General features: G+C 38.5%; 1 protein-coding gene across 1 annotated transcript; it reads right to left on the bottom strand.

Annotated features, from left to right (window-relative positions):
* Window positions 1-470: 470 nt before the first annotated feature.
* On the bottom strand, window positions 471-25554 carry LOC119739968 (uncharacterized protein C12orf56-like). Its single transcript, XM_038215134.1, has 10 exons — window positions 25297-25554; window positions 16957-17940; window positions 16467-16549; window positions 12018-12159; window positions 11120-11232; window positions 10519-10608; window positions 9960-10101; window positions 6513-6668; window positions 5460-5641; window positions 471-2592 (listed from the first exon to the last, which is right to left on the bottom strand). The coding sequence occupies exons 1-10, from the start codon at window positions 25552-25554 to the stop codon at window positions 2457-2459; spliced, it is 2286 nt and encodes a 761-aa protein (XP_038071062.1). The 3' UTR covers window positions 471-2456.
* Between the last annotated feature and the right edge of the window lie 330 nt (window positions 25555-25884).

Genomic DNA, 25884 nt, shown 5'->3' with positions numbered 1-25884 from the left:
GCCGTAGCCATGCGCGTCGGCAAAATGATATTTTTTTTTTCAATAAAAGATGATGTCTCAAAACCGCCAAACTCACTGGTTTGACTGGAATCCTGCTGCTGCACAATTGTAACGTACTAAGTTTAGTCGGGCACCATTTGCAGTCATCAACCGACATTTGAAGCAAAAAAGACAGGTAACAAAAAAAAAAGCCGCGTCGTCGCACCACTTTTTGGGGAAGCTCCAGTACCAGAAACCGGAGACTTTTTTTGGCCTTATACGCCAGCCTATACAATCTTGTGAGGAGTCTAAATGAAAGTGCCAGTATGCCGAATTAAAGGACAAGACAGTTAGATAAAGAGCTATCTCTCACTCCAACATATTTATGTTGTGTTTAAAGTGACAAGAACTAGAACGTCCCATGTCCAAGATTTCGGGAGGGAAGTGTCAAAACATATACCACACACAAAAATGCAAAACTTCACGAAATATAGTTTACGTCAAAAAGTATAAAAAATTTATTGAGCGCATTTTTTTTTATATATATATACATACATGTATATGACAATCAAGGTGATTTTCGGGGATAAATTGCATACAATTAAAACTATCACAGTGTTGTCACTTATGCAGATCCCAAGATTTACTCTACACTGTACAACACAACAGACGTCAGAACTAGTTTAAGACGATTCAAGTTCTATAATTAATCTTTCCACAACATTACGATTTTTCATAGCATTATGTTGTAACTTCTATATGATATAAGCAACACGTGAACAGCAAAGCCCGGCTTCGTTCTGGCCTCTACTCCATCTCTGCATCAGAATCATATAAAAGCATTTTAACATCCACACCAAATGGAAAGATCCAATAGTTTGGTCTCATATTTAATAACGATAATTCTGAAGCAGAACATGAACTTATTTTAGCCTGTAAGAAAAAAATTCTTTGAAGCCGATTTCAGATATAAAACCGAAGTTTAAAACAAATATGTTCGATGCTTGAACGACCTCCCTTGAAATTATACGTCTATTAAACACACACATACAACTACATACAACTTTTAAAGCATCACATATACACGCAGTAAGAATACAACACATTTCAGTCAGACGAATAGATATAATTTGTTAATTTCCAGTATCATTACCCGAAACAGAGCATATTGCTGATGGATTCTTTTCGAAGGGAAGATTGATAATTTTGCATAAAACGTCACCAATATATTATTATCCTAAATTAGTAGATTTGATATAAATAGCATTAATATAGTAATTACATCAATATATCTTTTTTTGATAAGTTTCGAATTAAATGCAGGCCACTTAATAATCATTTTGTAGGCACATTTGGTAACAGGAAGGGTTAATTAGTCATGAAATAAAGTATGTTTGGTCTTTCATTGGAATCAATTTGATACAGTGAAACTGTAACAATTCAGGCACATAGCAGTTTATATACTTTCAAAACAACATTTTTGATCAAGGCACAGATTTTCAATGTAATTACACAAGATATAAATCATCGAAAGCACACTACAATTATACAAAATAATTTTGCATCAAGTTAATCATTTCGTTTCCTTTGGATTAATTATTGTATTGCTTTGGTTCTTTATTGAATTAAGTCTCGAGGAAAATAAAATTTTATTTTAAGTGTCTCAAAACCAGTATAGCTATTTACTCTAAAAGTACAACGAAAATATGACTACATTTCATTATATTCTATTTTTTAATCTGAACTTCACCCTCTTTTACCATACAAGACAAAGGAGAGTGATGATATATATTACTTATACATAGTACTCTATAAGCAACCTATGTAGATCCTACATTGTAAATAACACAATTTACTGACCACTAAAAGGAATGAAACCAGTGAAAAGGTGCTAAGTTTCCAGGGCTGTGATGAAGTCATCACAAGTTATCATAATTCATCACAAACCATCACAATTCATCACACAAGCCATCACAAGTCATCACAAGTCATCACAAGTCATCACAAGTCATCACAAGTCATCACAAGTCATGCAGTTTCAAGTTCAGTCACAAGCCATTCATCCAGTCTTACTTGTGACCTGAACGGATTTCAATTTTCATTTGACTTGTGATTGACTTGTGGTTGGATTCATTACAATTCTGACTTGTTCTGTATTTGTATTCTCATTTTGTATTTTTATGGCATTTCAATGACACTGTACCCTTAAAACCAGGAAGAGCATCATTCCTCTTTCTCCTAGACACAAGCCTTATTTTGTAGCCTATCAGGCTGAAAAATTGCCATATTTCTGTGTACAAACAGCAGAAAAATATAACTATTGAAGATGTTTCATAACTGCACTTCAATCTAAAATAAAAAGTTCATAAAAAGTAAACATTTGAAACGTGGCATCATGTAAGCTTGCGTCACTGACGTCAACTTCACGTCTTCAAAATAGCGTCTTGACAGCGCCCTCATTGGGGTTCATCTTTGCATTACTGAGGGGCCTGGAGCACAGTACGTTCCTGCAGCACGTGGCTCAAGACTTCACTGATCAGTTGTAACGTCACCTTGGTGATGGGGTATTCCTGAGGGAGCTTGTTAACGATGTGAGGAGAACGGACATAGTATCTGACGGGGGAAGTCAAGAAATAAAACATTATTAGATTTATTAAGGGAATAGCACTTTGGAAAATCCTGGGGGGAATTGAGCGCTGTGTGTGGAGAACAGACTCGAGTTGAGAGGATATTTGATTTGTTGATGTGGAGAAGAATTTCCTAAGGAGCCCTGAGGGGCATTTCATGCAGCTCCTGCGCACAGGTAACATTTTGCTCAGCAAGAGCAGTTTACCAACCAAACTTTCATGCAGTGTACAATGCCTGTGACTGGCCCTCCGCTTTAATTTGGGCTAAGCATTAACATTTCCTAAACGCAAAGATATTCCCTCAGCAAAAATATAGATTATCAATTAAAGTGTTATGCAGTGTATACATATTGCTTTGAATACTTTCTTTTAAGTTATTTAGATTACTGATTTTTTCAATAACATTTTTTCTTATCTTGAAATTGTAGTTTTGGTTTTTTTTAATACAGAGGTTTTGTTTTGTCAATTAATTTTCAAAATAACACAATTTTACTCTATCAAACTTTATGTAAACATTTCAATTTTATTTTTTATGATCCATTAAATGTTTACTTTTCAATTATATCCCTAACCCTGCTGAATCAAACAGGATCCAACTATATCATAAACCCGTTGGAGCCTGTTGGATAGAGCCCTTGTACATGTACACTATTCAAAGTCGGATTCTGTTGGGCACTGATAGAGAGTGCCAAGTTGGACTCTGTTGGATCCAGCAGACAACTACAAATTAGGCACAGTTGGATTCTGTTGGATCGAGCAGGAAGTAACCAAATGAGTAAATATTTAGGTAAACACCAGTAAATTTGGATGTCCAGTTTCTGTACAAGCAGGAGGCTTTTATCTGGTTGTCTTGTATCAAATCTTATCTTCTATCAGAAACGAACTCTTTTATTTGTTCTTGTGAACCAAATCAATACACAGTATACCAATCTACGCTAGTTTTATGATCCAAATTAACAATCATTTTACATATATTTGCATCAATGCGAGTGTAGACACTGCAATTTACCGATAGAAATACCTAGCAAGTAATCTATCAGAAATGAGAAGTCTGTCAGATTGAAAGACAAACATACAGATTACAAAACCCATCAAGACAGCATTTCAATTTCCTGCCATCGCTGAAATAATGGCCACGACCCAGATAGAGATACTGTCAACTCTGCAAGAGGTCTGTCATTTGTCATCTGTTGGTTTCCTTTTCTATCCCGTCTTAAGATAGCCCTCACCTCGAGTGGCTATTAATGGGGCCTTGTGATGGGCATCTCTCATTAAAAAAAACATGACTTATCTAATGAAACCCAACTGTACCCAACTCTAGTCGAATGTAAAACGGAATGCAGTGAAAAGCACGAATGTTCAACATTTTTACCCAAAAGATTTTAATCATTTCAAGTTCAAGATGGAATTCTCCAATCTGAAAAAAGTATATGAAATACCAAAACAAAACAGGGCTAAGTTTTGTACACTGAGACTAAAATTTTCATCTGATATCTGCAATTTCTTTTCCAAGATTTAGAAGAGAAAAAATACAATAGTCTAGAGCATATGTCCCTTTGACAATTTTTTCCTTACGAACACATTGGCAAATCTTTCCAATCATGCATCATTTGCGAGCATTAGACACACAAAATTTGATCAGCTTTAATCAATACGTCCCCGAGCAGTGCAATCATCCCACCGTAAGCGATAAACCACAAACATTATCTGACGTCTGGCATGCGATATCCACGGGAGACGACTTGTAATTAGGCGTGCCTCGTAATTACTGGACAGTGGGACAGCTCACACAGAACGCCACTATAGTCTGTTAGCGTCTTGTCTTTGTTACAGAATTCTCTGGAGGTTTGTGTTTAGATTTAATCTTCTCTGCCTGGGAGGGGGGGGTGGCACAGCTTGAAGAGTTATCGCTGGAAATGGATAAATTACTAATACAATTGAATTTGCTGTCAGGGGACATCAAGAGGCAGATTTGATTGTTGCTCTTTAATACAAGGCTTTAGACTAGCATGATAAACCATCTGTGTGGATATATTTGTTAGCATGCAGTGGACGTACACATTACACAAAGCCGTAGTTTTTGGTGAAATTTCCAATTATATCAGAAAATGGAATCAGTAGATAAAAATCTAAATCAGGATAAAGTTAAACACTATTATGCAAAACAAAAGTGTACTTGTTTATCAATAGGAAATTGTGGAGCTATTGCTAAAAAAAAAAAAAATATCAGAGCAAAGTTGAAGAAAATGATTATAAATGTTTAAAGCGAAGTAAAATCTGACTAATGAGTGCTAACAATCAGAATTCCAACCCGAACTATTGTAAGATCGGAACGAACTAAGGAAATATTGTTAGTCACAAAGCCAAAACTGGATCTGGGGGTTACAAATAAAGGAGAAACAAACAACGAGAAAGAGAAAAGGAATCTATTGACATTTTTGCTTGAATGGAGATCACTTATACAGGCATGCAACTAGGAATTTTGGGAAAACACAAGGAAATTCCAAACCCTGCTTGACTTTGTACAGTATTTTCAATCTGTAATGGCATTCATGAGAAGTACAAAACGAAGAAATCAGCGGATCGAAGAAAAACTTGCATACGTGCTTAAAAGAAGGGCAAAACAAGGATTCTGGCAAACACTTTGACAATGAGGCAGCACGAAGGATTAAACTTGAAGCAAACTTGTACTTCACAGTACCAGCTCTGGGAACATGAACATTAATGAAGGTAACAAAAAAAACAAGTGAAGATACAACAGTTTTAAATTGTTTACTTTTGCTCTTTTGCGAACCTTTTAGCACGATTGAGAGTTTGAAATGAGAATTTTTGTGAGAGAGAAATGAGCCCCACCTGAATTCCTCGGTGTAATTGTTGCGGACGTGCGCTGCGATGGCGCTACTGTACTGGATGAGGGTCTGGAGCACAAAGAACTGCTGGAATAGCAGAACGGCTTGGACAGGCGTTAGCATCTCACTACTGGACGGCATCAGCAATCGCATCGCTCGGGATATCAAACGCTCTACAAACTTAAACTGTTCAAGGGGAGAGAGGCCAAAAAGGTGTCAGCACTGGCATGGAACAAAGTATTCAATTAAATGTTGGTGCTGAAAGAGAAAAAAATCCAGTACAGGTACTTGAAAAAAAAATCACATTTTCAAAAATCCCACAACTAACTTTGTCGATGGATGAATGTGATAACCCCAATCCTAAGTCATTTTGATTTGGTTAGTTACTGTTGATTAGGTTAGTCACTGACTGGCTGACTGGCTGACTGAAACCTGGGTATATATAATGTCCTAAACTAAGACTTCCGGGTCCAGCTCCACTCAGCAATATTAGTCTTATTCTAGGAAGACATTGCTTACCAAAAGTCTCTCTATTCAAAACCTTCAATCCATATTTGGATTTTAATGAGAGAAAGCTGTTAATGCCCCCCCCCCCTTCCCAATGAGCTCCAAGGAAAACATGTAAGAACGCTTCATTTGTACGCCCGGCCAACACTTTGAAGCAAATCATTCTTTGAAATCCATGTTCATAAATTGACTGGCACTGTTCAATCTGCAACAAAATGTCCACAGGTAGAATCAAATATAACACTCTTTCATTTCCCTGAACCGCAAGTAGTGCTTTTTGACATGGACGTTACCCTTCTTTTACAGGACAAACAGACACAAACAACCCAAAAAGCACACGTACACAGAGTTTAGTAATTTTGATAAAGCTGGAAAATTGGTGCGGCACCTCAGAATCAGCTCTTCTCCTTTAATGAATAGGTTTAACATGTGGACACTCAATATTTGACCTTTTTTCTATAACTTTAAAGCAAAATTGTTACCGTAGCACTTCAGTTTTTTCATTGATCATTTATCATTTGTCCAACAAGGAGTGCAACCTACTACCTACCGTTGTGGTCTGCAGTGATTCCAGCACCTTAATGATCCAGCAGATGTTGAAGAATCGCCCCTCCGTGTTGCCCCAGTTGGCCTGGTGGGCGATCAGAATCAGCTCAAACAGAACCGTTGTGGATGCATCTGTCAAGTCCTTGACCAGATTGAACACCTGGATGGGGTTTCACAAACAGAGAAGACAACCACATTTTTAAGGTTTAGTTTTTAGCGTAATATCTAAACGCCCATTTTGTTTTTGATTAATAAATATTAAATTATTATTCATAAATACCTCAGACAGTTTAGCTATTCCTATTGGTCGAGAGCCCGTCATGTGGCCGGTCTTAAACGGATGATAAAGACATGGCGAGCTGGTCTTAAACACTTTTCCAGTGTCACAATAAAATGTGGACTCCTAAAAACCCAGTGCCTCTTACGTTTCATTGGTTGAACGTTCACAATCCTCACGTAGGCATGCGCAACACTACCAGCGAGTCAGAATTTTATAGTTCTAAATTCAAAACGCAACGCCCCAGGTCAAAAAGCATGAAGTGAACTTGTTGAACAATATCGGGATTTTTGAATGAATTATTTGATTTTTTTTTACCGAAAAGGTATTTATGAATGGGAATAAATATGTGCTCGGTCGGTATTTATCACTCTGTTTAAGACCGCTTAGAGTCTGGGTGCTGATAATTACTCTCTCAGCACCCAAACTCTAAGCGGTCTTAAACAGAGTGATAAAAACCTCCGGAGCACACATTTATTCCCTCATTAAATATATTTGACTGAAAGTCTAACAATGGGCTAAATAATGTCATATTGGCTTCATTTGTTCTAGTTGCTGTCTGTTGCATATTACTCTGCAGGCTGCACTCGTTGTTGTTTTTTATGGATTACGTTACATTCAGCATTCAGAGACAACCCTACACGGTTTACGGTTCATTTTTAAACTTCATACATACCATGTTACCTACGACATCACACGGACAGGCAACCAACAGGCAACCCATCCAGTTAGCACTTTATCGGTCACATGTGCAATTTGCATGCATTGTGATAGGTGCTAAATCATGCAAAGAGATTGCTGTGAATGGTACATACAACGTGTATACAAGTACATGTATGTGTGTCTTTAGTTTTGGAAATTTACAATGCATGCATATTACATAATTTACCCAATGAAATCTCTGGAAACTTGAAAATGTGACTGAAATACAGCACTCAAATAATTGGCAGACTTTAAGATCAAACATTTTAAATACAATTCGAATTTGTACAGCATGAATTTAACTGTTATGCAGCCTCTCAAACAAACACATCAAAATGATATGACTTAATGTCCTTAACTCAATCTACATGTAGTTCTGCCTCATTAATTTTACAATTCCTTGGTATAGAAACCTTTTCACAAAAATCCCAAAGGTGTTTTGTACCACTCCTACAGCTCTAATAATTATGGGAAATGGTGCCTATGATAGGGTTGTGCACAAAACTGTTCCAACTTTAATGACCCCCAACCCCAATTTTCTCTTATAGTACCCCCACGAATGTTGGTACATGTTTTGGACCACAAGCAAACAATCCAGCCTGTTTGTGACTTTAAAATGTTGCCTCTAAATAGGAGCTGTGACATTAGGGAGACATTGAAATTTCTCCCTAATGTCTGGTGTCCCTCTAAGGTATGACTCATGAAGAAAACATATTCTCCCTAACTCCGATTTCAATACGAGTTTGCACACCCCTAGGGAGTTAGGGTGAATGGAACATTAACAGGAATATCCACGCTTCTCTGTATGTCAATGGCAGTTAGGTACAACAAACCCCAGAGTTCAAGTTCAATAAACGGTTTCTTTAAAAACGATGACAAGTTCAACATACACTTCTCTGTATGTCAGTTGCAATTACATGTAGGTACATGTACAATAAACCCCAGTGGACAAGTTTGGCCTGTGACATGTATTTATACACAGAGCTCAAGTTCAATAAAAACAGTTTCTTTATAAGGATGACAAGTCCAACATCCTAGACAAAAGAATTACCAGCAGCCAGCACACACAGTGCAAATAGTGCATAAATGATGTAAAACTAATAGTTTTGCATCTAGATTAGAGCAGCAGAGTATGGAGGTTGAAGTGCAAAGTCAAACACTCCATCACATGATTTCATTCAGTATGTTTTCAGCCCTACGTGTACCGTCCAGTGGTGTAAGGATCAGACATTCGTGTGTGCAGAGCCACACTACGAACATCTGATAATATCCTAACATGCAAATGTTATGCTATCCCGCGACAGCCAATCGGAGTCGACTTTAGAAACATTGCCGTCGTTTTAATCACTAAGCTGGACTATAAAGCTGTTGATTGGTCAATTTGGATGCCATGTTTTTGTAATACAATAACAGGTTACCGAAGACCCGATAGAAGGCGCCCGCTGAATGGTCAGAATCTGGAGGTCAAGACGCAGTCTTGGTTTGCATAATTAATCGCTGAATCTGCTCGCAAATCATAGACTTATGCTGTGCAAGGGGATATTCCATAGACTACCATACAGGCACATACACGTAATCCAAACGAATGGCTTAAAACACAACACATTACAGACTACATGATATGAACCAACATCACAAAATATGAGCACAGTATCAAAAGTTGAAACCTTGAAGGGAACAGTCCATGCAACTTGTACGTTACCTCGAGTTTCTATATGTAAGACATTGGATCCAGAAGCCAAGGTGTTACAGAAGGAAGCAGAATGATTTTGGTCAGAATTTAATGAAGAAATACCTGTAGGACATTTTGTCAGATTTTGGTGAAAAAAATAAATTTTGTAGACTTAGAGAATGTTTTCAGACTCATCTGTTAATTATCCTTGAAGCATAAAGTAACAAGCCTTCTTGGAAAAGGAAAAAGAACAAGGGAGGATAAAAGTGCATCACTTCATTTCAGTGAAAGAATTAAATGATATTTTTTCCCTAAAATATTTGAGTTCAATTCACTCTGGTCTCATGCTAATTTCAGGTTCACAAACATGGCAATCGTTGCACACACAAACACATTTGAAGCAACTTTTGAAAAGAAATATGTGACTGGAATGAGGACGAGCGCTCCAAGGGCTTGGTACCCTGAAATTCCTTCGCGGTGATTACCATGATTACAAGGCAACCGTAATTTTGCAGGTATAGTTGTGTGAATGTTCATATTCTATTGTTTCAGTTTGCAGTAACACCATGTGGTAATAACTACTGTCACTCAGTAGATATTAAGTTCTGATAAGAACTTGTCCTGCTTATTATCAACTTTCGATAAGTAGTTTTTAATGTCTACTTTTCCACAATTTTCCCAACTATTATCATTTTCATCAATAGCTACATTGTATTATCATTTTGAGAGGATTTAAGAACCCAATGGGCACAATCCGGCCAAAAGTGTCCCTTTGACCTCTGACCCAGGGATCATCTGACCTCAGCATCTCCATAGGTCTCCCAGCTGTCAGCATCAGTCTCCAGCATCAGGGAGTGAGCTTTGGATTTGGGCGGTCGCCATCGTTGAGGCACTTCTGGTAGACAGGTGAGCACCACTACGAGATCCAACACAGCTTTGCCGCTAGAAAAATCATACAAATAAATAAATAGAAATAAATTGGTCAACTTCGACAAAATAAATATAAATCTGAATAGTATTATTATTTTTTTCATATCTGGTTATAAAAACAAGGATTTCTCTTAAAAAAAACACAGAAAAAAACCCAAGTGGACGGGTCTCATAGAAATTGTGTGTTGGTTCAAACTTTCACTCAAAATTAAGGCGGGCCTATTTCACAAACATGTAAGAACTTTTACGCAACATCATTCACATCAATTTCACACTCTAATACAATGAAACACAATGACAGAGTGCTTTCTCTTTTTAACACACAAGTATTGCAACTTGTCAGCTACTGTTGAGTGAGTGAGTAACAGCTTGTTGCAGGGTTTGAAGTAACTCAACGAGTGCTAGAGTGAACGAGTCTGATGTACTCACTTGTTAGCCTTGACTGTACTGAGTCTGCCTGGTACCATCTCGGTCTCACGGAACATCAACCCAAAGCTCTCAATCAACAGAATAGCCAACCTATAAAAGCACAAACAAGAAACTCTTAACAGTGATTATCCGTTATGACATATTTTCTGCTTTTATAAAAGTATGCAACAATGCCCTAAAATCAGACCTCCTCCTCCGCCCATTTCGTTACTGTATGTGTACTTTGTTATGCCTAACAAAGTCAGAAAGACGAGGGAAATGACAATAAGAAGTAACTGTTTCAAGTTAAATGTAGGATACATGTACATGTGTATGTTTGCCAAAGTCAGGTCTTATCATGATGGTTGTTTCCCAAGTGAAGTTATAGTTTCTAAAAATTTACTGATGAGCTGGCCATTAATGCTACAGGCTCCATGCACAAACCGGTAGTGTCTTTGCGTTAGCACCAGGCACACAGCGGCAATGTCGTTCAAGAGTATGCCTTACACTATCTCTTTGTCACCATTGAGGGCGTCCTAGTACACCCAGTCCATAATGCTATTAACCCCCAACCTTTAATCAGCTTGAAAAGCCATCAGCATAAATAACGCAATCAACTTACTCCAGTTCATCGGCCCTGTGGTGTCGTCCCCTCTCATTGTTCTGTAGGTTCAGCTCTGACTTGGGCAGATAGCGATTCAGCTGGGCGATCATAAACTCAAACAAATCTTCATTCTTTAATACAAAGAGAAAAATCATTAGAAATGTATTTATAAGAGATTTACGTCACTCCTATTGGTGGGACCCTGTCTCAAAAACCACCAGAACGCATAAGTTGGGGTTCATATTCTTTAACTCATCAGCATTTGTACTACAGGGTGAGTCCAAAAATTGGAACCCGAATGTCGGGACTATTGTTTTAGTGAAGCTCTGCATGTAGCACTTTGAAAATCTAGGATATGAAAGCCCAATTCATAAGCTTTCTTTTAGTACAAGAATCATTCAAATCACTCATATACTTTTCAAGTTACGGAATTTTAAACACAACCACCGTTTTAAAGTTCTGTCCATGGATCACAAAAAAGGTGAGCGTTCTTTCAGCAAAACGAAAACAATTCACACACATCCCTACATGCCCTATGTGATTTGTTTTTGTTTTGCTGAAAGAACACTGAACTTGTTTGTGATCCGTGGAGAGAACCTTAAAATGGTGGTTTTGTTTAAAATTCCGTAACTTGAAAAGTACATGAGTGATTTGAATGATTCTTGTACTACAACAAAGTTTATGAATTAGGCTTTCATATCCTAGATTTTGAAAGTGCGACATGCAGAACTTCACTAAAACACAGTCCTGACATTTGGGTTTCGTTTTTTTTACTCACCCTGTACACTGTATAATATTGTGTCACTGAAGAATCAATAAAACCGTCTATGAGCTCAGGCGGTTTCAGACGCTACAGTGACTAAAAGGTAACAAATCACAAACGTTTCACAAGCTATGCAAGAACAATTCAACTCACCTTCCAAAAGAGTTTCTTCAAGACAAAATACTTCTCAGCGGCATTGCAGAGCTCTTGAACTAACTGAAAGAGGTCAGGCATGGAGTGGGTGGAGTTAGTGATCTCTAGCTTCAACTGCTGAAACTGACGCTCCAGTAACTCCCTGCAATACAGTATTAAACAAGATAAGGTCAGTCTAATAAACCTTGTCCCAGAGTGCACACAATTATATTCAGTTGAATCAGAATGACTAGCTATTCACTGGAAGTCTTTCATGCATTTAGTCCACTGGCATTACGGGGGTAATCCTATCCAATAGCACTGCCCGGCTTGTGACACCAGCCAGCGACCAGGCAAGGGGAGTCAGTCAGTCAGTCAGTCAGTTAGTCAGTCATGAGAGAGATACATGTAGACATACAAAGAGGACTTCACTATGCTGGCCCTCTGGGACCAGCACAAATTAAACAATCAGTTCTTGGTGAAATACAACTTTTACTCCATTGAGATTACCACCTACAGAAAAATAAAGATTAGGCCTACAGTGTTATTAAAAAGCGTAATTGTTCAAAAATCTACACAAATCACATGTCCCCCACTTTAACAAGTACCTGTACATGTGAACATTAATTCTATACATCATTGAATTGTGGCTTTTCATGTTGTAAACCTCTCACTTAAGCTATCATGCACAATCCCATCACAATACTCAATAAAATGACACGCTTGTTTCCTCTGCAGTAGTCCATCATGAACACCCCACTGATCAGTGACAATAATCCATCAGTGTTCCATTCACTGGGCTAAAGAAACAACTTGTGTTGGGGCTCATTCAGGCAAATATTTATTCATGGTTGTTCGGTAGCATACTGGGGTCACTAAAGGGGGGGGGGAAGAATAAGGAATGTCTCACTTTCTGGAGGGGCACCAAATGTGTTTTACAGAAAAAAAAGCTTGATTTTGCAGTCCCGAATTCTGTGTAGGGGGTGGTACTAATGGAGGCCTCATGTTCCGGAGAAGGCACTTAATACATTTATAATAAAAAGCTCATATTTGCCTTCTGCAAATACAGAGTTGGGGGGGGGGGGGGGCACAAGGGGTAACACAGGCCTCAGGGGGAGGGGTACTACCATCATGTCCCCCCCCCCCCTATGCCACTGCGGTTGTTCACCTACATGTGCATGTAGGTGTTACTGATTGAACAGTTGAAGTATCCTCTAGAGTGCACTTAATTACAAGAATGTGGCGTGCATTGAGAAAGTTGTGTTTAAGACGCGCAACCTTCTGATTCACTGCCATTCTTATAACATGTATAATGGCTTGCCATTTGCTGCACTTTGGTTTAGCAAGATAGCTTGGGTCTACTCTAGCTTCTGTTCCAATTGATGGGCAGGGAGTTGTTCAATTCAGCGATTCCATTCACACATTCACGATCATCTCCTTCATGTCCTTAGCAATAAACAGAGCTATTGTTGTCAAGTCTGTCGGCAAAAATCACCGACTAAGCATTAATGGCATTATTGAATTTTTGTTGGTTTATTCATTTAGGTTGGAGAAAATTCAGAGAAGTACTGTTAGTTATATACTGCACCCCCACCCCAAAAAAAAAATATTCTTATTTATTTTTTTTAACCTTCTCAGAAAATTTTCTGAGAAGTGAGACACAAAATTATTTCATGCAATGACGTTTTGTTTTAGTTTTTATTTAGTGTACTAAATGAAAACAAATAAATAATGAAAGGTTTGCGGAAACACCATGTGCGAATAATTTCTCAACTTAAAGAGAATGGTTCTGAGAAGAACCAGAGGTGTAAACTCGACGAAAACAAATAAACTGTATGCATGCTAAAAAGTTGTGATGTACTAGAAATCTATGCGCTGAACTAAAGCTTAGCAAGTGTATCAGTTGCACATGCAGCAATATCTGTCCAATTATGCATGCTGTGACAGGCCTAGGCCGGTTGGGTAACAGCAAGTGCGTTAATTGTGTTTGAACAGATGAATTGGGGGAAAGTAAAGTGGTACTTGACACGAACTGTGTTGGCATACTGTCAGGACTGTAAACTCACAGGGGACATAAGTATTGTATGCATGTACACAGGCTAATATAAAAGCTGTTCCTTCCTCCAGATTCACAAGACTCTCTACAAATAATGTGCCATGGATCGACACATATGGTACAACCGTATGTTTAAACACCTATAGATGTTGAAAATATATTAGACTTTCATGACCTGAATTTCTGTGTCATTAAACAGAAATTTTCTCCATTACTTGCAACACTTTTCATGTCCATTTTGGGGGTTTTGCATCTTTTCGATTTGTCACTATGGTCACTGTTTTCACATGATCACTTTGAGCATACACAAATAAAACAATGGAAAGAATGTAATATCCAGACGCCACTTCAATGGGTCGGGTTATAATGTACAAAATCTACGGAGAGTCAAAACATTTTCGAAGTATTTCCTAACAAAATTGGAAATGTGTCTCCAGATTCATGTCTTTTCAACATTTTTGCAATGACTGACCTTTTATGAGATGAAGAAAAAAGCGGCGTCAGGTTGCAACATTCTCTCCAAACAAATGTACGCACGCAATTTTTGTTGATTTATTTATTGATGCTACGTGCTGCAATTGAACAATCACTAATTAACTGGTCATATGCAAAGTTTACAAGAAAAGCTGAACTTTGAGGGTTTAGCACTACATCATAATTCTGTATTGATAGGTGTATAAATAAACGTTCACTTTGCCATGCTCAATCAAAAATATATCTGGCACAGTTGCAGTTTGTAAAAGTCCATGTTTAAAATATATGTGTACCGGTACATGTATGTACATGTACATGTATACAACCTTCATCAAGTAGTGAAAGCCAATAGGCATAGACATTCAAATCAGATAAATGTACACATTTTTTGTACATGAACATTCTTCACAGAAATGTGCAGTCCCTGTTCAGATCAAATTTCTGCCTGAAATCTTCACTCCCTTCAGTCCTGAGCTTTAAGGCGCTCGCTGTTGAACTTTGGACCTCATTTAGGCAGAGAAAATATGCGGGCCTCTGCAATGCAACTCTGCCTTTTGCAAACAGTCACTTGAAACTGGCCAAACAAACTGTACTACAGACACTGTACATTTAACCTACACAATGCTAGAAAATGCCAAGAAATCAGTGCACATCCCCAATTGAATAGTGTAATACGATTTTGTAAAACGCTATCCAGTACAATTGCTGCACGCAAAGATATACTAGAGTAAAGAACATAATTGATCACAAATGTAACTCAATACAGCTGAACGAAGCCCAAGTGCAACTGGCACAAGTTTTGGGTTTCAACAGCAAAAAATCAACTGAGTATTCCCACGTAAATGGAAAGGAATGGGAACCTGTCAGATTTGTCCCCCTGAAACCATCATCTTGTCATTTTAACGAGTTTGGAGACATTCCATAATTTAACGAGTTTGGAGACATTTCAACTAAGACAAAAACTGTTGCGTACATCTCATAACAGTATTAAACCTGTGCTGTTCAATTATTTAAGGTGCTTGAATGAGGACCATGCATGACTATTCACTGTTTAAGGCAACTTTAACCACATGTACGCACTGCAATTTGTCCTGCTACACTTACATGTAGTCATCATGAGGAACCATTAGAAATGATGCAAGTATGAGAAACATATATGCGGCCTGGAAAATGTTTCATGTAAAATCATCATTTAGTGTAGCGGTACATTCTTTTCATCAAAGAAAACTGTGGACAATGTGCATCTGACATCAAACTGTTAAAATGCAGTTGCACGTAGGTATGTTTGCTAAAATAACTGAACAAAAAAGTGATATTTGAGCAAGTTTTTCCACGCAACATATTTTCTGTATGCGCATTAATTTTAATGGTCCACGCTATTTTGTGCATGTACAAGGTATAGTGCACAAGCTCCCATTCCACATAATCACACTCACGCTGACAAATGATTATCAGTAGCTTGGCTCTTGACAAATTGTCTTGAAATCTGAAACTCTCTTACAGCATACGTCTTTTTATCAGCTCATGCAGGTTTTTTGGGGCACTTTACAGTGTGGCTGGAACGGCATACATGGGCATCTATGGGTGCATATAAAGGGCTTCTGAAGATAATGATTTTGAAAAGGGTTGGGAAATGCTGTGTTCAAATTTCTCTGTTCAATTTGCAATGAAAAAAAACATCAGAATACAAAATAATTCAGTCAACTTCTTAATTGCATACATGTACATGTACTTGATGGCCAAAAAAAAGGACACGCTCAACCGTCACTATAGTGCATCAAATGTGACAGAAAATACAAGTGCAGTGCTCGTAATCCCCTTATACATGTACCGGTACTGTATTTGTCTTTTTCAATGTTTCAATGTGCTCTATGGTTCAAAAAATGCACAGTTGGTGACAATATGAAGTGTCAAATAAACATTTGGATTGAGGTGTGTACCTGGATGGGAGGCGTTGCTTGCTGCCACTCTTGTTTGTTCCCATGCGACTCGCTATCTTGGGATCTTTTAGTAAAGTTGATCGCTGCAACAAAAATTCAGGAAGAGTTACCTCGGTACATATTATATAAAAATTAGTCATGATCAATATCTTTTTGACAAGCCTACTGCTACATGTTTACAAGTACATCTTAAACAAAATACATTTATATTACGAATTAGTGTTACTTTTGACTTATGATATCAATTCGCTCTTTTCACACTTCCGCCATGGGCATGCACAGCCTCGATCTGGCAACTGACGCCTGATGTCAGCGAATCCGCTATGGCTTTGTGCACATTCAGATTAACATTGCACACTTCACGCTATAGACGTGCAAATCAGTATGCGTGGCATGTCCGGTCCACAGGGCTCTCAAAATCACATGTAGTCAAAAAGCATCCTCTCTTGGGCACAGAACACAAGGGAAAAGAGATGAAGGTATGACTTACGACAATGAAGTTGTTCCAAGAACTCCTGAGATGCATCAGGAACGGTGAGGAGAGAGACAGCAAGTAGATGTGTAGCTCCTCGATAGCTGCCTCCTTCCTGACGTCTTCCTGATCACCTTCCTCACCAATGCTGCTATTGCTCTTGGAAGAGCCTGAGTCCACGCTCTTAGATTTCATGAATTTATGCCTCTCTGGTACGTTCCCATTCCTATCCTTTAAGATCTGTTCCTTGGATTTCCCATTGGCTTTGATGGATGAGGGGAATCGGAACGGTTCTGATTTGATCCCGTCTGCTGGATCTGGTGAGGGAAGGGTCCTGTGGGCCGTCGCGCTGTTCCGCCGCACGCTCTGATCGGGCAGGGCTAGAGTTGTCGCTAAGTCTGTGGTGAAGGTGTCTGGGACATCAATGCTTCGTAGAGTCTCTCCAGGGTTGGTTACAGGCCGGAGAGGGAGTGGCCTGCAGGTCTCAACAGCCTCCTTTCTGTCCAGGGACGAGCTTGACGAAGATTTCTCCATCTGGTCTGAGCTGCTCTGGGAGCCACCAGACATCATGGAGAGTTTCTTGAGTTCACTGGTGGGCAGAGAGAGCGACAACCGATCTGGTTCCTGCTCCTCCTCATCCTCGCTGTCCATCATCCGACGCAGAACTCTCAAGTCTGACTCATCGAAGCTGTGATTCAAGCGCAGCGTTGCCTCCTTGCTATTCTGTAGTGCTTTCCCGTTGGCCTGACCTAGGTTGAAATCCTCCACTTTACCCGTTTCTCCCTTTGGTGTTGTCAGCTGCAGACTCGGTGAGCTTGTTCCACTACTGGGGTTAATCCTGGCCCGGTCCCCATCAGATCCGTCCCTTTTCTCTGGTTGCTTCAGCAGGTCACGAAGGCTCTTCTTTCTGCGAGTGATTGGTACCAGGGTTCTGTATTTGACGCAGATGTGTTGTGAGTTCTCCCTGTCATCCCCGCTGAGAAAGTCGGGAAATTCATTAACCTGAAAGATAGCAAGTTAAAAATATAGGCCACTGTTACAAGAAGTGCAATTAGTTTTCAATTTTAAAGAAATGTTGTGCCTTTCTCTCTGCCCCTACTACAACTATATTTAGATATCTCTTACCCTTACTCTTTTCTCCATGAACTTAGGCTACCCCTTAAATTTACCCTTTGCCAAATTATTCTGCCAAAAATAGCAGTGAAGTTTGTTGACATTTGCATCAATTTCTGCTTTTTTTATACATACAGTATACATGTACTTACTTCATGTAAAACAGGAATTGAGCTTGCCAAACAGTTTCATGGAAGAAATGCCACAGTTCAATTTACTCTACCCTTAAGGATGTGACGTTTACACGTTTACATGTAAAGGATAACAATTCTAAATTTGTTGACGAATTTTCAAAAAAAAAACGTTTAAATGAAACCCAAATTATAAAAAAGGGACCTAACTTGCACAGTCTTCCTTTGAGTTAGAGCTAATAGCACAAATAATTTATGATACTATCAAACCTCTTTAATTTACAAAACCTTCGAAGCACTTCAATACTTGACTTGATTACATTCGGGCACATGTAGTTGAGTTTTTACTTTTTCAATGACTGCCATTGTTGATTTAGCATGTCGATCACGCTAGTCTGCAGACAAATGGAGCATGCGTCAGCCTTTGTGAATGGCTAAATGCTTAAACGTTTAAAGTTTCTTAAAATATTTGCTTAACGGTTACAAAATTAAACGCAAAGTCACGTCCTTATCTACCCCTTAAAACAAATAAATTCAACAGGGTTTCCACAACTGTTGATACTAGTCAAAAGCTAACTGCAGTGTAAGCTACAAGTACATTTTATGTACATGTACAATGTACACTCGAATGTCAGGTACATGTACATGTATGAAAAATTTAAATAATTCCTGCATAAAAAATGTATCTGCCATTAGTGAGGTAATATTTGACACTGAGAGTAGTGAATTATTGACAACGTTCCTCCTCGTCAAGGAGCTAAGGGCTGCGCTGCCACAAGACACAAAGCACTTCCATCATACATAATACATGCCGCCCTACAGGTCCCCTAATCTGAATATCTTTTTAGTCAGAAGACCTTTTTCATCCGTTGGATACCCACAGACGGATAATGGATCCTACATGTATTATTGAAGAAAAAATGATTGGTTTTTATATAACATAATGGTTTCATCATGTAGGCCTACAAATATACTTCAACAAATTTATTAGAATCGGATCTGGAAAGGTTCTTATCCTAAGGCAACAATGTCAAGGAATTGTTAGTTTTTAGGTGAATATGTTGTATAGGCAAAATGCTTCAATTACAATATAAATTCATGAATTGTCAGTGTCATTTTTCTATGTTTTAAGAGTTAGCAGAAAATCTGTGTCGCAAAAATTAGGCATGCACTGTCATGCAGTAGTGATAACTTCCTCCATATTTTACATTTCAACCGTCATCTTTAAAAACAGCAACTCATACTCGTAGTGCAACATTCAATCAAATAAAATGAAACTGTTACAAAACACAAATCACAAAATGGGTTTATGGGGTCTGAAGTCCTAGTGATGAACATTTGAATGAAACCGAATGAACTGAAAATGAAATATAACATCCTAATCCTTGCAATTATACTGGCAATCCACAGGCACTCAGACACTCGTTGAATCCCCCAAGCAATTAAAGATGTTGGATAAAACTTCCAGGAAAAAGCCCCGATCTCCTGATCACCTTTTGACTGACATGGCAAAGCCATTGAATGAGAGTTTATTTGGGATACAAAGAGACAGTTAGGGAAGAATTATCTTCATTCTTCTCAGACTCTGTTCTTCACAACCAAAGAAAGACAGACAGTCAGTACATGTACAATAGATACTAAGGATGGCGACTGAAAACATTACATAATGCTGACAGAGCATGTATTGATTTGATCATTGAGTGTTTCCTTGCTCTATGGTCAGCTTATTGAGGTACATGTGGAGTGTGCTCACTAAGTATGAAAATCCACAAAGTCAGTGGTACATGTAGAATTATGGGGGAGCAGTCAATGGGTCAGCAGCATAGCAGAAGAATGAGGGTCAGATGGTTTAGTAGTATACATTACATGCGGTACATCCATGTTGGGCAAAAAAATGAAAGTGCTGCTTCTGATTACATGGCACTTAAAGTAGGGTAGATAGGTAGAGAATTGTTTTTATGGCAATTTTTTGTGTGTACGATCATATGCATGTAGTCAAGGGTAAAAGGTACTAATTGATGATTTTCGGGTTTTTGCTCATTGTTCCATAGGGTAGTTGGGCTGTCAAAATAGGGTAGATAGGGTAACCGGCAGCAGAACTATTTTTTTTGGGGGGGGGGCCCTAAGTTTCAACCCCCCTCCTTAAGAAAACACCTATTTTTTCTTAACTTTCGTAGGACATGACAATTTACGGTTGATTACATCCTCAAAATGCCTATGAGTATCGAAATACTAAGAAGTGTGTCAGCCCACCCCCCACCCCCAAACTTTATGGGCAAATTTAATGTAGACAATTTTCCCATTGATCGTTATAGAAACACATTTTACCATTTTGGCAATAATACATTTATGCGATAATCAATTTATTGAAAAAAGTACCATTTGATAGTTTAATTGTAGTTTTAAAGCTACAGTCCATCATTTGCAGCCATCCGAAAAGTAACTGGCATAATTATCGTTGAAAAACATACTTGGTTGAAAGATAGTAAGGGGACTAAACTCCCTGTGAAATTATTCTTTCTGGCAAGCTGTCATTTTGAAGTAATCAACGAAAGAAGGCCTTTCCAATGGTGCGTCTTAAGACGCACCGTAGGAAAATTTAAATTAGTAGCTCGTTTTGTTATTCGGCGAAGCGCGCGCAAGCATTGTAATGACGCACATGCGCGCGCGGTTGCTATAATTTATCGGATCAGCGCGCGACAGCGCGTATAGCTGCAATCGGCTCAGTGAGAACGTGTCTCGGACGCTGAATTCAGGCCCAATTCAAAACATGATTCAGCAACTTTTGATTTGAAATTGAGATCCTAGAATGCTATTTTTCTCGGAATATACAGCTGAAGCTGAGCTGAAACTTCATCAGGTTAGTTGTTCAGTATCCTTCATTAGGTTTTGAACACTTTTGTTGCTTCAAACGAACAAAATGCACAAATTACAAATGATGGACTATATCTTTTAACAGTACAGTAAACATACATGTATAGCAGCTAAAAAAAACCGTTGGTTGCTTAGCTTGGACATTTGCTGTCTAACTCGTGTACCATTCCTATACTGTACAGGTACTGTACTACAGAGCAACCTGCTTTTGCAGATTATTAATACCAGTACTTTATTGTCAAAATAACCTATAATATTAAAGCTAACAGCTTTATCCAGGGAGTCACAACAAGATTTACCATCGTTGGCAGGCGTTAGAGTGAATTCACTGCGGGTATTTGCATAGCAGTGCTATTGTTATTTGAGACCTACTAATGTCCTTAAAATCATAGCAACACTTTGTTATTGTTGAACGGTCAGTGATGCACACAGTGACAAACAACTGACATTTGAACAGGATTTTTGCACAGACAAAAAGCAGACTAAAGACAGCATGTACACGAAAGAAAAAATACATAAATGTGTGTGTAAATTTAATGGTCAGGTTTGATGAATACAGGGTCGGATTAAGTCCTGACATGTACATTGTACAATTACAGGGCAGTCTGCATGTACACAGAGAGAAGCCAATTCATTGAATTCTTTTGTTACATTACAGCCATGATAAAATGTTCATTTTTTGCCGTTTAGGCCTGATTTCCCACCTTGTACTCTTGACAAAAACATGACGTTTCCCCAATTCAAAAATGCCACTGACATGCATTTAAAATGGACAGAAAACCTGCACCGACACTTTACACAATTTGCTTATAAATGGGCATGTTGATAAATTCCAATGAAGCTTCCATGCCACTCAATATCAACCATAACAAACAGACTACACACTGAGCTCAATAATTACTATCTCAATCTCGCTGATAGATAACAACACACAAAAAACATTGCACTAACACTAAGCTACACTGTAAGCTTCACAAGTGCTCTGCGCTCACTGTGCCAGCAAAGCAACAGGCTACGTGGCATCCTGTGCATTGCTGCATCCTGGTGTACCCGGAAGCATGTTGTCATGGCAACAGTACACAATGAATCGCTGGGTACCGTTATTGACCGCGCTAATGCTCTGCATGACTGCACAGCGTACAATACAAAGCCGTCGTCCAGGTTGATTGTGCACAATGAACGAATTGGGAATTGACCTTTTTTTTTTAAGCACAATTGCACAGGTGTCGGTTGCTATGGAGTCAATTTAAACTAATAGTGGTTCAATGCCCTTGACCGAATCTATTGGTAGTTCCTGTGCTAAATTTAACATTGGTGTGCCTAAAATGCACAGTGAATGAACAAAATGAAAACAAAGACCTCTGGATACACACACATTATACATGTCCGTGTACATGTATGTATTCACCTTTGCTTTCAGTACAAAACCAAAACGCAAGACAAATTCAGACCCACTTATGGTGGAACTGGTTGAAAACAGTGGGAGGAGCTTGACTTAAATACATGTAGAAGTTCACTGAAATTACCACCCCCCCCCCCCTCCTCCCTTAAAAACTATAATCTAGATGTTTATGTACATGTATACATTGTACCAGTACACAGTCCTTCTGTTTTGAGGCGTGCAATCACACCCCCACGCCATCACACGCCTAAAAGCTTCCTGAGAAGTGCGAATAATCGCACGCCTGAATCCCTCAGTACCGCACACCTTGGCATACATTTACGGCATAATTTATACTTCATATTTGTAAAAAATAAACTATGTCGGTGAAGAGAATATGGCTTTATTGTAAAACAAGATGAATATTTTGAAAAACAATACCATATTGTTCAGTCCCAGCTTGGACCAAAGAATCACACACCTAGAAAAATCACACGCCTAGAAAAATCACACGCCTACCGTAGAAAAATCACACGTCTAGAAAAATCACACGCCTAGAAAAATCCAGGGGCTGATTGCAATAACGCAGTCTTAGTCGGCTGGCTAAACCAGTCCAATTTTAGCCGGCTATTGTTCTTAGACGGTCTTGGTTAAGACACCAAACTTAGCCCATTGCAATAAGCTGGTCTTTACTAAGCCCGCTTAGAGTAATGATTCACAAACAAACATTCCACGGTTAAGGACGAATACTGGAGCGACTGCACAATTTTTTTTTAAGGTTTGAGTGATTCATATCATGCGAAATCAAATGTCAATTCCGAAGTTTATGTTGAGAAAATTGTATTTGCAGTACAACTCAGTGTCATTACACTTTTCCAGAAGATCCCTTCTATCCCAGAGAATTTTCCCTCCAAGCAGTGTTCTACTTTTTTAAGATTTAATCATCAAACACTCAACAACTGGGAAAATATTTTGGGAAAGAATAATTCAACACACCAGTGAATTCCAAAAATCCCAACTATAGACCGTTTTAAGCCAGCCCAACCCAGGCTAATTATTTTAAGACTGTCTTACTACTTAAACTGTGTTATAGCAATGGTCTAACTTATAGACTGACTGACAGCCAGAGCTTTTAGACTGTCTAATGCGCATAGCCAGCTTTAAGACCGGTTATTGCAATCCACCCCAGGTCTGCGTTTTTCCATATTATTATTATTTCAAGACATATTTTATTTCAAATTCCAAATTAGTTACAAATGCTTCCTTGTAACCATATTTTTACTGCTTTTACTATTAATTATGGAAGCTGTTATGGAAGTTGTGCACATGCATCAGTTACCATGGTTACCAAGAAAATATTGTTCTTGGACTAAAACTCCTTCAAAGCCATCAAAGAGAAAGACAATTTTTAACTGCAATTAAAAAGTAGGATTTAATTTAAACGATAAAAGTAAGAAAATAGTTATTTTGGGAAATATGTAAAAAACATGTCCAAAAAAAAAGTTATCAGGGAATTCTAACTCAGTACTTTTAGCATTCAAAACGCTAGGACTTATCCTAAAGGCCTACTGTATGAGCTATCAAAGCGCTTTAATCAGTGTAGGAATTTAAAATCTCATAGAAATGAATGATCCAGACGCCACTTCTTTGGTTGTGTTCAAAGTCTAAAGATGGAGAGTCAAATGCATTTTCAAAGTGTTTACTAAAATAATTGGAAATGTTTCTCAGTCCCAGATTCATGCTTTTCAACATTTTTGCAATGACTGACACTTCAATTAGATACGAAGTGACAATTTGGAAAAATGATTGTTGAATCCTGTTGCCATTTTCATCATAATTATATTATTATGATGAAAAAAGTGGTAACAGGATGCAACATTATTTTTTCCAAAATTGCCACTCCGTATTTTAATCTATAGGCCGATTTAAAATATGGATTGGTTTCATATAAAGACCAGAATCTCAGAAAGTTGACTGGACATCGCCGCTAGGCATCATCGACTAAGACCAACGCCTTTAAAGGGAATATACATCATTTGCTTTTGCTGTAATTTTCAGAAATGGATGGAATTGGGGGGTTGGAAATATAAGGCAAATATAGTTACACTGACTTTTTGGAGGTTTTGGGATCGAAAATGCTAGAAAAACCAAGAAAAACGATTATTTTCCTGTAGTCTGGTTCCCTGACTTCATATAAGAAGAAACAGAGCAGTTTACATACATTGGGGAATTGTAAGGTCAGGGAACCAGTCTAGCTGGCTCGTACCCGTTCATAGGTTTGTAATCGATTGCAAACAAGTGCAATGGTCAATTGGGGCCAGTATTTGAAAAAAAGCCAGTTGTTTCCAACGCTGATCGGCCGATCAGCGTTGGAAATTGATACAAAAATACCACTTTTCTTGAAAATGACAGTATACCAGGTGCCATAATTTTACAGGATGCTTTAGACTGTCATTTACCAACATCCTATTAAGGTATTTCGCAAAAACTTGGTAGTTTTATTTTTCGATGTTTGCAAATGTTGTATATTCCCTTTAAGGAACGTAAGGAAGCATTGCTTCACCCAGAGAGTTGTAGATATGTGGAATGGGCTTCCAGAGGAGGTGGTAAGTTCGCAAAGACAACCAACCAGTTTAAAGGCAAAATCGACAAGTACTGACGAAAATTGAAGAGAAGGGGTACTAAAAAGACTTAAACCTATAAATTACACCCATCAATCCTAAGTGTAAGCAAGTAAGTGTAAGTCAAGTGTTTAACCCAAAAAAAATGGGTTTTTTTTTAGCATAAAACGAAATATCAACAAATCCGGCATGCAACAGTCTTTTACTAATTCATTTACATTTCAAAACGACAACTTACCAGTTGAATAGACGTGACATCACCCAGATGTACTGATTCATCTTCCCGTATCACCTTTGGTGGATTATCAGTGATATAAATCCTCTCATCAGACAAGACCACAAACTTGAAATTCCTCTTGACTTTCTTAGACTGGGCAATGCAGGCCTCGTATGCCCGCACTCTCTCAAACACACTCTCGCTAAGTTTCTGCTTGAGGAAGTTTTCCAGTTTTGCATCTCGCTTGCAACTGGTCAGGTCGTCGCCACTGCGAGCCATGCATGGGCACGACCAAGACGGGAGCGAGAAGCAGCCCACTCGCCCTACCGTTGAACAGGCCAAACCTCCCCACCAACTCTGCCGCCAAATCTCGCTCCACCGTCTGCAACTTTTTCTCGGTAGCGAAGGACAAACATACTACCGTTTCCTTTAATTCGTTGACCAGGTATTACATTGGTTCTTGGTCGTCAATGTATAGTGACAGTTACACCAAAACTGGATATGTTAACTTTAGCAGTGACAGTCTGATGACTTGTGTGAAATTATCAATCAAATTGTAACCCATTTCATCGCGGACACGTAAACTTTGCATTCGAAATATTCCGTGGA

This window comes from Patiria miniata, unplaced genomic scaffold (assembly GCF_015706575.1).
Source record: "Patiria miniata isolate m_02_andy unplaced genomic scaffold, ASM1570657v1 HiC_scaffold_4, whole genome shotgun sequence".
NCBI lineage: Eukaryota > Metazoa > Echinodermata > Asteroidea > Valvatida > Asterinidae > Patiria > Patiria miniata.
Note: the sequence above shows the minus strand (reverse complement) of the source record. Positions and strands in the feature narration are given on the sequence as shown.